The sequence below is a fragment of the Nicotiana sylvestris genome, chromosome 12 (assembly GCF_000393655.2).
Source record: "Nicotiana sylvestris chromosome 12, ASM39365v2, whole genome shotgun sequence".
Taxonomy (NCBI): domain Eukaryota; kingdom Viridiplantae; phylum Streptophyta; class Magnoliopsida; order Solanales; family Solanaceae; genus Nicotiana; species Nicotiana sylvestris.
In genome coordinates this window covers 113,835,197-113,847,537 of record NC_091068.1, presented here as the reverse complement: position 1 = coordinate 113,847,537, position 12,341 = coordinate 113,835,197, and the positions used below count along the sequence as shown (strand labels likewise).

Here is a 12,341-nt window from a genome sequence, read left to right as displayed (position 1 = left end):
GAACTTTAAATTTGATTAAAAATATTTTCATCCTATTATTTCATTCTTTATTCACGAGTCTACCTCTAAAATTAAAATATATTTTTTTTCTCATTTTACGGTCCATATGTTCCAATTTAGTTTACCCAACAAGATAATATCCTTTTATATTTAATAATTTAAATTTACTATTTTATACTCCATGATTTATAACTAATGAGATTTATGACTTATTCAGATTATAAGTTTAAATATTCTTTTTTTTTAAAAAAAATCGTATCCAATCAAAAAACATTACATAAAGCAATAATAGTATGTACCTATTCTATGTACCTTCGCCTTACAAGGAACCCTCTCCTCTCTGGACTTTGTTGGCATGTAACGTACATACATCAATCAAGATTGGCTCTTTAATCCATTCATCAATGATTTATTAAAAGCCCCATCCCTTTCTGGATTTTGTGGGTGTTATTTCAACTAGGGAAATAGAAATCAAATAGACCCCTTACTCCTCTAAATCCCCACACCCATCTCTCTCTCTCCTCAATCGAAAGGTTTTTTTTTCCCATCTGGGGTTTCTCTTTCTCTCTCTAGAATTCTGTTTCTAGCACTATCTTGATGACTGTTGTTGTGTAAAAATTCAATCTTGATTATTGGTACCTGATTCTTGACTTGGGACTGATTAAAGATTTGATTTTTAGGATTGGGTTTGCCATTTCTTGGAGTTTTCTTCAGATCGGTGCTTTGTCTGATTTTAAATGTAAAAGGGGGACTTTTTTTGTATGTAAAGTTCTTTTCTTTCATGGTTGGACTTGTGTTTCTGGTTTAATTGTCAAGATAGGATCTTTTTACTTGACTAATTAGGTTTTCACTTGATGTGAAGATTTATATTTGTGTCTTTTACAGTTTTACTGACTCTTTATGTGCTTATCTTGGTGCATTTGGGATATGTGTTAATGGCAAAATTGGGTTTTAATTTGACTCAAAGTGGCTATAGAAAAGTATATCAAGTCTTGACTTTGGTTGTGATAAGCAATAAACCTTGGTTTGGATTATGTAATTTCTATTCTCCCCACTTCACCTTACTAGGGTTTTTAGTTTGTATTTGAAGTTGAATTTGATAAAGTCTATGGATTATCTTTTACTGTATCTGCTATTCAACGGATTATCTTTTACTGTATCTGCTATTCAACGGCGATTTGATGTTGTGCGAACATGGTTGGGCATATAGGATTTTGATACTGATTAGTTCTTGTGGAGTTATTGTCTCCACATAGGTTTCATCTGAAAATCGTTGCTCTGGTTATTGGTTCCATGGTGCTTAACTTTTGGCTAGGAAGCATATCATTCTCTGAGCAATGTCGTTACGTTTGACATTACACTGAAACTAGTCAATCTACCATATCTGATGATGTTGCTGTCCTGATTGTGAAGGGAATTTCCTTTTTGTAGTAGAATAGTATAAATAATCAAGTATTGCTTTCTGATTGTGAAAGCTGGAGCTTTTGGAAAGTCAGCAAGGCCATTAAAAGTATCTGGAAAATGGTCCCAGGTTGCATATTTTGGTGTCTTTGGACAGAAAGGAATCGAAGATGTTTTGATGGCATTTCAACTCCTATTCACTCTTTGAAAGCTAGATGTCTGGTGTATCTTTTTAGTTGGAGTAATATCTCCCCTGTAAATAATGTTATCCCCTTTCTAGACTTTATTGGCTCAATGAGCCTAGCCTGATGGCCCTTTTTTTTGGTTAGCTCCCTATGATTAGAATACCACATGATGTACTGGAGCTAACATCTCTTCTTTTGTACTAACTGCATCTTCTTGATGCCAGCAATACAACACCTTACTTCATCAAAAAAAATAAAAATAAAAATAATCAAGTATTGCTTTCTATTGAGCTTATTAACAAAAAAGGTATTTCTTAGGCTCAAAGGAAATTTCTGTGCTACTGGGTCGATAGTATAAGTTCGGAAAGCTAGAGCTGAATGTCTGATTGGAATAGTCAAGTGTAGTATTTCAGCTTGAGTATCAGAAGAGATTTTATTTCACATTTTGTCCAATTGTATTGACTAATATGGAGAAGAGAAGTCTACGAACTTTTGTGGTTCTCAGACACATGTTATCCGCATCTGGTGGATTAGCACAATTTTCTTGAAGATGGCCTGATCATTTTGAGCAGCTCTTTAGTTGCTTGTGTCTTATGATTGTTTGAACTAATGTTGAAGGATTGTATTCTGATGATCTTTTTCTGGCCCTTTTGCAGGATCCAATAATAAGTTGATTGTCTTCAACATCTGAACTACCTGCAAAAACTACTTGCGTGCACTTGCCAACTGATCCTAGGATTATACTTATATTTGGCTATGGTATTTCATCAAATTAAATATGTTGTTAGGTTTTCTTGATGTCATTTTCTCCCTATGTGCAAGTGAATTTGTTCTTACCTTTTCCTTTTTTTTTTTCTTGTGCTCGCGTAATTTAGTATGTTGTGCCATCCAACCTGTAGCACCTTATGTCATCTGTCAATTGATATTGTCCTTAATTTGGTGTTTTGGCATAGGCAACTAATGAAAATCTACCACCAAACGTGATAAAACAATTGGCGAAGGAATTGAAAAATCTTGACGAAACTCCTCCCGAAGGCATCAAAGTAGGTGTAAACGATGATGATTTTTCAACCATATATGCTGATATCGAGGGCCCAGGTATGGTATCTTTGTTGTCTATATTTCACTTTTTGAGACATAACACTTGTTCTAATTGCTCTATCCCTACCATGCAGCTGGAACCCCCTATGAGAACGGGGTTTTCCGCATGAAGTTGATTTTGACACACGATTTCCCTCATTCCCCACCCAAAGGTTTGTCTCCACATGCAATGTTTTTAAGTTTTTCCCGTGAGACTTGTATCTAGTTTAGCTTTGCATTAACTTTTGTTTTAATCAGTTGGGCCCTGTGTTAATCACAATTGAAGCGCCTAAGTCGTATTTTACCCTTCATTCCTTTGTTTTAGGAACTCTTTTTCACTTCCTATTCATTTAAATAGGTCAACTGACTTTCCTTTTGCGAGCTCTTTTTTTTCCATGATAAGTTACAATTGCTAATTCTTTAAGGAAGATCTTTGTCACTTCTCATGACATATTGCGGGAACAATTACCTTTTGCCAATGCTTAGGTCCAATATGGATGAGTACATATAACTTACATTTTTTGTTTTTCTCTCTAGGTTATTTTCTGACCAGGATTTTTCATCCCAACATTGCTTCCAATGGCGAAATTTGTGTCAATGCTCTGAAAAAAGATTGGAATCCTAGTTTGGGCCTACGACATGTTCTCATGGTAAGTGTCTGCTTTTTCTAAGTCAAATATCGAGCCTGCCTAGAGGACTTTAATAATATAAGTGTGAAGTGACCTTTTCCTTTCTTTGATTTGTTATTTGCTGTGGTCACCGCTTTGTAACAGGTGGTAAGGTGTTTACTGATCGAGCCATTTCCAGAATCTGCGTTAAATGAGCAAGCTGGTAAAATGCTGCTTGATAATTATGACGAGTATGCTAGACATGCAAGGTAAGTTAGTGTCTCCTAGTTTCACTCACTTCATTATGTCACCGTCACTTGTATGATGTTATTGCATCCTTATCTGGTATTACTCTGCCTTGCTTAATTATCCTGTATCTAAATGCCATTTTATTTATGGAGAGAACATGGTTTTGTTGTGCTTAAGTTGTATCTTATCTTTGTGGATTCATGGAAATGATGCTACAGTTCATTTTGATGCAAATAGGAAGTGATCATACATCTATCTGGTTTAATCAATTTATGATGACTAAAAAGATCCAAGCGAATCAACTCATGCTCATTTCTCTTTGTAGATGTAAAATGTGACGAGGTGGATGAAGTACCGTAAAATTAGCTTCTATCAAGTGTTTGTAGGCATAAATTTATGATGACTAAAAAGATCATCATAAGTTTAATCAATTTATGATGACTAAAAAGATCCAAGCGAATCAACTCATGCTCATTTCTCTTTGTAGATGTAAAATGTGACGAGGTGGATGAAGTACCGTAAAATTAGCTTCTATCAAGTGTTTGTAGGCATAAACCTGGAATTCCTGCTTGTAATCCAACAGCTAAGTTGGATAGGGACTTTAAACCACTGTTGCTCACTAGAATAGCTTATGTGTTCGTGGGGAATATTGTTTCAATATAACTTATGACTAGCTCTCTTTTGTTGTAGTTTAAACCACTGTTTCAATCACTGAATGTACTTATTCACTGTCCACTGTGTTTAAACATGCAGGCTTTATACCAGTATTCATGCTAAACCAAAGACTAAGTTAAAAACAGGAGTTATATCCGAGTCGACTACAGCCCTAAATGTTGGCCAGACAAATACTTCACCGTGTAACGTTGATCAGAAGACTGCAATATCTGGAGTTACACCTCTCCAACAGCCTTCTCCATTAGCCCCTACAGCTAACATTGTAAAAGGAGGAAACAGTCTAGACCAGCCGCCAGCCCCAGGTTCAACTGCGGACTCAGCGGTTAGTGGATCAGCAGCACCACCATCGGTAACCCTGAAGAAGGAAGCTGGATTGCATAAACTCCCTGCAGATAAAAAGAAGATTGATGCAAGAAAGAAAAGCTTGAAGAGATTATAAACTTTGTTTTAAAGGGGGGACTAAATCTTGTTTTCTCTTGGTTGCTTTTATTTGATAGATAAAGAAACAGTTCTACAGAACTGAGCTTGTATTATGTCCTGATAAATGAAATGGATTCTTTGAGATGTTCCTTTCAAGTTTTATTGTTCATTATCAGTCTTGATTAATACCGACCCCTTGAATTTTTCTTCTTCGAAATTTAAAGTCTGTAGCTAGCAATGGTTGCAACTCAATCAGGCAATTGTAAGTTATAATAACTTGTGGTCGAAGGTCGCATCCGATTAAAAAGCGTGATTTGGAATATGAAATTGTGTTGCAATGTTGTTTTAGCGATTATCTGTTTTGTAACCAGACGTGGGCAATGTATGCATATTTCCTTCTTGTTTCAAGGAAAAGATTATGGTAGTGACCATCTCCTATCATAGGGTATCAACATTATACAATGGTTTATAATATAAGTTGGTAGGAGTATCTTAGATGATAAAGTGCTCAACTTGGAAATTAACAATGAACCCAAAGATGAAATTGATAGTCGTGGGAACTAGTAGAAAAAATAGAAAATTTAATGCTTAGATAAATATCAATTTACAGTGACAAATTTGGAAACATCAACTGCAAGTTGAACCAATAGCTTCAATTTTAACCAATAGATTCTTTAATCACAAGTGTTACCAACAAAAACCAGAAACCTCAAAGAAGATTTAGCATTTAATTCTTGGAAACAACAGCACAGGAATGCTGATAATGGAAATGCACTCATCAATTAAGAGGAGTACAAAAAAGAATATAGAGAAGAAGAAGAAAGATACTCCACCACTCTTACAATAAAGCGTACATTCATTCCAGGTCCAATACATCCAGATGGTACAACGAAACACATTACACTAGGCAAATCCTATCCAATGAAATATTTTTCACATTTTTAACAAGTCTAAACTTCAACTTCAATAAGAGATGGTGAAATTACTTAGCCATCATGACCTTAACAAACTCCTCATAGTTAATTTGACCATCACCATCGACATCTGCTTCCCTAATCATCTCATCAACTTCTTCATCAGTAAGCTTCTCCCCAAGGTTAGTCATCACATGACGAAGCTCAGCAGCGGAGATGAAGCCATTCTGATCCTTGTCGAACACTCTGAACGCCTCTTTCAGTTCCTCCTCGGAGTCAGTATCCTTCATTTTCCTGGCCATGAGGTTTAGAAACTCAGGGAAGTCAATGGTTCCGTTACCATCTGCATCCACCTCGTTTATCATGTCTTGGAGCTCTGCTTCGGTGGGGTTCTGTCCGAGCGACCTCATCACAGTCCCAAGCTCCTTAGTCGTGATGCAACCTATACAAAACTTCACAATTAGCTTACTATACGAAAAATACTTAACAAAACACATTTCTAACCATAACATTGGGTCAGTAAGCTACTTCCCAATTCAAACAAACATAAGAAAACGGTAGATGTACCACCTTCCAACTTATGTCCAGAAAATAACAAAGCTAAACGATCAATTCTGGGTAACTTATAAGCCCGTACCTATAATAAAAATAACAAAATCATTTGTTGATTAAACAAATCCAAATATACAAATCAGACGCCCTTTTTTAATCGTAACCCAGTAAATAAATTCAGAAGATGAAGTTTTCAACCATCTCACTAATCAGAATCTCCAAGTAGACACCAGAATCAGCAGTGCACCACACAAACGGATAACTATACTAAGAAGCTCCCTCAATTAATGTTACTTGTATTTTATATTTAAGGATCACAATAACATGAACTAGCATATCCAGTTCCAAAGTGGTAAATTACAAACAAAACTGCTTAGAATTCACATAACAGCTAAAAACGAATCTCCCCACGAGAGAACTAACATCATCCCTGACATACCATTCTTCCTCAAACAAATCTGTTGCCAGAATTTATATCAGTCTAATTTGGCACAAACAGAACGTAATATCTGCTCTTGTTTAACGTCATCATCTAAAAAGAAGAAAATGATTTCCTTCACTATGGGGAAAAACATGTTCCTTTTATAAATATATCATCTCTTTATGTTACTCATCCAACCAATACTAAGACATTATTATCAATCGTTAACACAAGACTGCATCAAATTTTCAATGCAAAACACTATCCATAATTGATGACACTATTATCAACCTTATATAAATAATTTCCATTTGAAAACATTTTCTGAGAAAACATTTACCGCAAACCTTTTTTTCTAGCGGTAACATTTACCACAAATAATATGTTGAGGAAAGCCTTTTCCTTCCTACCAAAAGACAATTGTTCCCAATGTTATCAAAGGCGAAAAGCGCAAAAAAGCTCTAAGGTCCATTGAGGCTTTAAGCGCAAAGCACAAATAAAGCATGGGCTTTAATGAAAAAAGGCGCAACTGGAGAAAAAGTAAAAATATGTATATGTAGTCCAAGACTAATAATTATAAGCATGAATAACAAATATATGGACAATGAAATTGAAAATAAATTAAGATAAAGTGAAATATCAAATGTTTAATGTCGCATTTTCAGGATTACACTCATTGGCAAAAATATGCCTTAGAGCCTTGATGCGACACTAAAGCGCCCACAAAGCAAGGCAAAACGCTCAACATGTTTTGAGCCTTGCTTTAGGGCTTAAGCGCACTTTAAGCGCACCTTTGACAATACTGATTGTTCCTCCAAACCAAAATCAGTTAAACCAAAACCCGCCATAGATTTAGAAAAGGATTTTTGGCAGCATTTAAAACAAGCTAAAACCACAAGATAAATGCCAACTCTATCATCAAAATTAGATTATCATTTCTCCTTCTATACCTAATCCAATTCGATTTACTCAACTTCTCGAAACGTCTCTTAATTAGTTTTAAAAAAATACAATAATCCACCAAAGTAACATCAAACTACAAGATTTCCATGTTCACTAGTTTTTTAGCATTTCCTCAAGCTAGGAGAGCAATTATTCCCTGTTAACCAAGTTAATATTTCTCATATATCAATCTGTCACCTTAAAAACCAAACACCAAAAGGACCAACACCTCAGAATCAATCCATTTATTAAAACCAAACGTCAGATCTGAAAATAAATTTGATTATAAACATCAAACACAAAATATATACTCCTTTTGTACTAATTTATGTGTCACACTTAATTTTTTTTAAGTTTTTCGCGCAAAGATTGATACATTTACGTATCTAGAAACAATTTCATCTTTAAAATTACCATTTTACCTTTGATAAGACATTTATAGTGATAAAATGAGATATTTATAGCCACAAAAATGTAAATTTCTTATTTTAGATCACAAGTTTAAAAAAAAAAAATCTTTCTTAAATTGGACATAGGCAGAGAGAGAGAAAATCGAACCATCTCCGTCCTTGTCGAATAGGCTGAAGGCCTCCTTGAACTCAGAGATCTGGTCATCGGTTAGCTGATCCGCCATTTTCTTCTTCAATTCAACGAAGATTGTTCTAGAATTTCAGACACAACAATCGTCTTTTCAATTCTCTTCGATTTCGGGCTAAGGGATGATTGCTGCTTTTATAACAATGACTACACTTTTTATGCTAAATATAATAAGTAAAAAAAATAGAAAGAAAGAATTGGATTAAAGAAGAATAAATAACAAAATTAGTAAAGACTTGTCTCTCTCCCTACATTATATGCGGACGTGATCGGTTTATTTGTTTCAATGTTTCCGTTTTTCCCGCTTTGCCCTTATCGTTTGCTTTATCATTTGCAGTTTTTGCACCCTACAAGTTTTTGTCATAATGTAAAAATATAGTTTAGGAAACAATCTTATGAAAAGCAAAAAATTAATTATATTTATCCATCTTAATAAACTTATTTCACTTACTAAACCTCAATTTTGTGCGATTTCACTTATAGTTTGGAAGTGTATGTTGTAAGACTTTGAGGAATATACAAAAATAAATAAAGTTGCAAACTTCCTCACTTTAAAATGCTTATAAGAATTTTAAACTTTTGAGAAGTAAATTAAGACAAATATTTAATTTGGCGTGGATCAAACAATATTTTTAAGCGAACTTTCGTATATAATATAAATAATAGTACTTGATATTTTCAATTGGATACTTGGTTGATATTTTTTTTATATGTTGTTGGTTAATTTTTAATCGAGTGTAAATATCAATCTAAGTCTTTTTCTAAATTTTAGTGGATTAATTATGGCAACAAATATTGTACTACTCTACCAAAGTGTATATTAGACAATTAAAAATAACTAAAAGCACTTTCAACTTTTTGAGTTATGTCAATCTCTTTTTAGCAAATTGGTATTATATCAACCTATGGAATTAAATTCTCTCTCCATTACATATATAGATGATTCTTTTATTATTATATAAAATTCAAAGAAATAGACCACAAATAAGTGTTGATAGCATCTCTTTAACCAGTTTGATTTTATTGAAGAAGTGCGCGAGAAACAAGATATTCTTATTGAAAGCAAATATTATTTCAATTTATTCTACTTATCTCTATTTTTTCGAATACCATAGATTTACTTAATAACACTACTTTTTTATCAAAAAATAATAACTGGGGATGTAAAAGCTGTTATAATCTCTTCAAAATATTACTCCTATTATCAAAGGGGTAAAACAGTAAACTCAAAAAGCAAGTCAAACATAAAGAAACAAAAGAAGTGTACGAACTAGTGTCATGTGGTTCCATCATTAGATCGCACATCATCTCAGCGACCACTTATTGTGTGCCACGTGTATTCCGATTTTCTCATTTTTTCTTAATTTCAATTTCTATCTTTTTCTTAAAAACATTAGAAAGGCAAATGAATAAAAGAAAAAGGCCCATATTTCTCTCTCTTCCATTAGAGAAAACGCGGTTACGCGTTTCTTACGCGGTATGCTTACGTTGACCTAAAGCGAAGGGTGGCTGCCACGTAGGATTATGTCGTTTTCGCTATAATTGGACAAAAAGAAAGAAATAAACTCTCCCTTGCACCCCCGAACTTATTCATATTTACTGATTCTCCACTCCCTTAACCTTCTTTTTGTTATAAATATATTATATTATGGATGTTCATTAAATACTCCGTTGTAAATAAACTTTCTGAAGAAGTTTATCCATATGAGACTCTACCATAACTATGTTTATCTATTTAAGTACTCTATTGGAAATAAGCTTCCTGAAGAAGCTTATCACTTTGATACCCGGTTATGGATAAACATTACCCCCGGTAGAAGATTATCCATACCGGATATAATAAGCTTATCCTTTCAGTACTCAGTTATGGATAAACATTACAACCGGCAGAAGATTATACATACCGGATATAATAAGCTTATCCTTTCAGTACCCAGTTATGAATAAATATTATCCCCGGTAGAAGATTATCCATACCGGGTATAATAAGCTTATCCTTTCAGTACCTAGTTATGGATAAATATTACTCTCGGTAGAAGATTATCCATATCGGGTATAATAAGCTTATCCTTTCAGTACTCCGTTATGGATAAACATTGCTCTCAGTAGAAGATTATCCATATCTGGTATAGTAACAACTTACACAACAGCTTCCTTTCTTCTATAAATAGAAGAGATTTCAGTTCATTATGTACATCAGTTTGAATTCGAATAATATATCAGTTTCTCTCTATATTTGTCTTTACTTTATAGTCTTATTTTATAACACGTTATCAGCACGAGACTCTACCATCTCGAGCAAATATTTTGAAAGTATCTGAGGTAAGAACTTTCTTTTCCTAAATAATGTCAAATCTTTCTAAACTTGAATTTGTAGCCCTGGATATATCGGGAAAAAGCTACATGTCTTGGGTGCTTGATGCTGAAATTCATCTTGATGCGATGGGTCTGGCAGACACCATCAAAGACAAAAATCAGGCATCAAACCAAGACCGTGCCAAATCAATGATATTCCTATGCCATCACCTTGATGAGAGCCTGAAAATGGAATATCTTACTGTTAAAGATCCAGTCATACTGTGGAATAATTTGAAAGATAGATATGACCACTTGAAGATGGTCGTTCTTCCACAGGCACGATATGATTGGACTCATCTAAGACTACAAGATTTTAAATCTATCAGTGAGTATAATTCTACTATGTTCAGAATTATTTCCCAATTGAAGTTATGTGGTGATAATATTACTAATCATGATATGTTGGAGAAAACTTTCACCACTTTTCATGCCTCGAATATGCTCTTGCAACAACAATATCGAGAGATGGGATTTAAAAAGTATTCTGAACTTATCTCACATCTTCTTATAGCCGAGCAACATAATGGACTATTAATGAAAAATCATGAAAGCCGACCTACTTGTTCTTGTCCATTCCCTGAAGTGAATGAGACGAACTTCCACCAGGCTAAACGTGGAAAAGGTCGTGACCCCAATCCTGGTCATGGTCGTGGTCGGGAAAGAAAATCTAATCATGGTAATAATAATGCACCAAAGAACACTCCTCACCACCAGCAGTGGAAAAGGAAGGAATAAAAGCATGAAGCGGTGCAAGCACCAAATGCAGAAAATGCATGCTATAGATGTGGAGAAAAAGGGCACTGGTCACGTACCTGTTGTACGCCAAAGCACCTGGTTGAGCTTTATCAAGCCTCCCTAAAGAAAACAGAGAAAAATGCTGAAGCAAATTTTATTTCTGAAGATAATTTAGACTTCATGCATTTGGATGTAACTGATTACCTTGCACTCCCAGAAGGAGAAACAAGTCATGTAATCGGTGGTGAATCTATAGAAATGTAAATATTTTAATTTTTGTTGTTTGTAATAGATAGTATGGTTATGTAATTGTTGTACATAAAAAAAATTATGATTTAATAATGATGTTTACTATAATATATCTTATTTATGTCATTTTGAAGAATATGGATAATATTATTAGATCAACTTAAACTCTAGCAGAGTTTGCAAGAAATATACAACCACCAGAAGTAGTTATATTTCATATATCTCATTGTAATTATATTTTGTTAACCACCAGAAGTGGTATATGTCTATGATCACCAGAAGTGATAATTTAGGCTTTCTATGGTTACAATTGAAGATAAGCTACATAAATATTCTCTATATTAAATGCACGCCTCGATTTGCTCCTGAAGTAGTAAATATTTTAAAAGAGATTGAGGCATCACAATTTGATGTGATTAATGTGCATTCAGATAATTATGTTCGATTTCCTGAAGGATGAGAACTTTGGATAATATTAATCCATTCCCTGAAGTGAATGTGACAATATTAATAAATCGGGTAAATATGAACGCACTCTTGATGTGAATATATCACAATTCACCTTCAGAAGAGGTAATATAATTGAGAAAATATATACTCAATATTTCGTAATTTAAATATGCTCCTGAAGAAGTAACACAATTGAAATTCCCTCATGAAGTAGGAAAATATTATGAAGAAGAATTTTCTTGTGCTTAAACAATTGTTTTACGTTGTTTATTTGATTGTGATTTTCTCTCATGATACTAGAAGTGTATGAGAAATATTTGATAGTACAAAATGTATCAACAACTCCTGAAGAGCTAACTGTTTGCCTAAAGGATACATGACACCAGTAGTGCCCGATAAATATTAGATTGTGGATAATAAATGAAGGCTCTCGAAGAGCTTATATACAAATATATCATTCATATTATATGATTATGGTCAAAACATATGTTGTAGTAAACCTGAA

General features: G+C 33.9%; 2 protein-coding genes across 9 annotated transcripts; one reads left to right on the top strand and one right to left on the bottom strand.

Moving 5' to 3' along the window:
• The first annotated feature begins 306 nt into the window (after nt 1-306).
• Nucleotides 307-4,774, top strand: LOC104226783 (ubiquitin-conjugating enzyme E2 22). Of its 7 annotated transcripts, none has more exons than XM_070163198.1 (8): nt 421-533; nt 681-739; nt 2,243-2,345; nt 2,540-2,684; nt 2,762-2,839; nt 3,204-3,316; nt 3,440-3,543; nt 4,277-4,774. In XM_070163198.1, the coding sequence occupies exons 3-8, from the start codon at nt 2,343-2,345 to the stop codon at nt 4,635-4,637; spliced, it is 804 nt and encodes a 267-aa protein (XP_070019299.1). In that variant the 5' UTR covers nt 421-533; nt 681-739; nt 2,243-2,342; the 3' UTR covers nt 4,638-4,774. The 7 variants fall into 7 exon arrangements, with proteins under 7 accessions (XP_009777151.1, XP_070019299.1, XP_009777152.1 ...); XM_009778850.2 differs by having other exon boundaries at nt 681-759; XM_070163197.1 differs by having other exon boundaries at nt 681-763.
• A 682-nt stretch (nt 4,775-5,456) lies between these two features.
• LOC104226782 (calmodulin-7) lies at nt 5,457-8,327 on the bottom strand. 2 transcript variants are annotated; one of them, XM_009778843.2, is made up of 2 exons: nt 8,006-8,327; nt 5,457-5,974 (listed from the first exon to the last, which is right to left on the bottom strand). In XM_009778843.2, the coding sequence occupies exons 1-2, from the start codon at nt 8,079-8,081 to the stop codon at nt 5,601-5,603; spliced, it is 450 nt and encodes a 149-aa protein (XP_009777145.1). In that variant the 5' UTR covers nt 8,082-8,327; the 3' UTR covers nt 5,457-5,600. The 2 variants fall into 2 exon arrangements, with proteins under 2 accessions (XP_009777145.1, XP_070019304.1); XM_070163203.1 differs by lacking the exon at nt 8,006-8,327 and adding an exon at nt 6,103-6,164.
• Nucleotides 8,328-12,341: the final 4,014 nt, after the last annotated feature.

Excerpts from the sequence above, each read along its gene's own strand:
- LOC104226783 (XM_009778849.2), top strand. Across the intron at positions 2,840-3,203 it reads CCCTCATTCCCCACCCAAAG|GTTATTTTCTGACCAGGATT; the intron begins GTTTGTCTCCAC and ends TTTTCTCTCTAG. Across the intron at positions 3,317-3,439 it reads GCCTACGACATGTTCTCATG|GTGGTAAGGTGTTTACTGAT; the intron begins GTAAGTGTCTGC and ends GCTTTGTAACAG.
- LOC104226782 (XM_009778843.2), bottom strand. The coding sequence starts at position 8,081 with ATGGCGGATCAGCTAACCGATGACCAGATCTCTGAGTTCAAGGAGGCC. Across the intron at positions 5,975-8,005 it reads ATTCGACAAGGACGGAGATG|GTTGCATCACGACTAAGGAG; the intron begins GTTCGATTTTCT and ends AGTTTTGTATAG.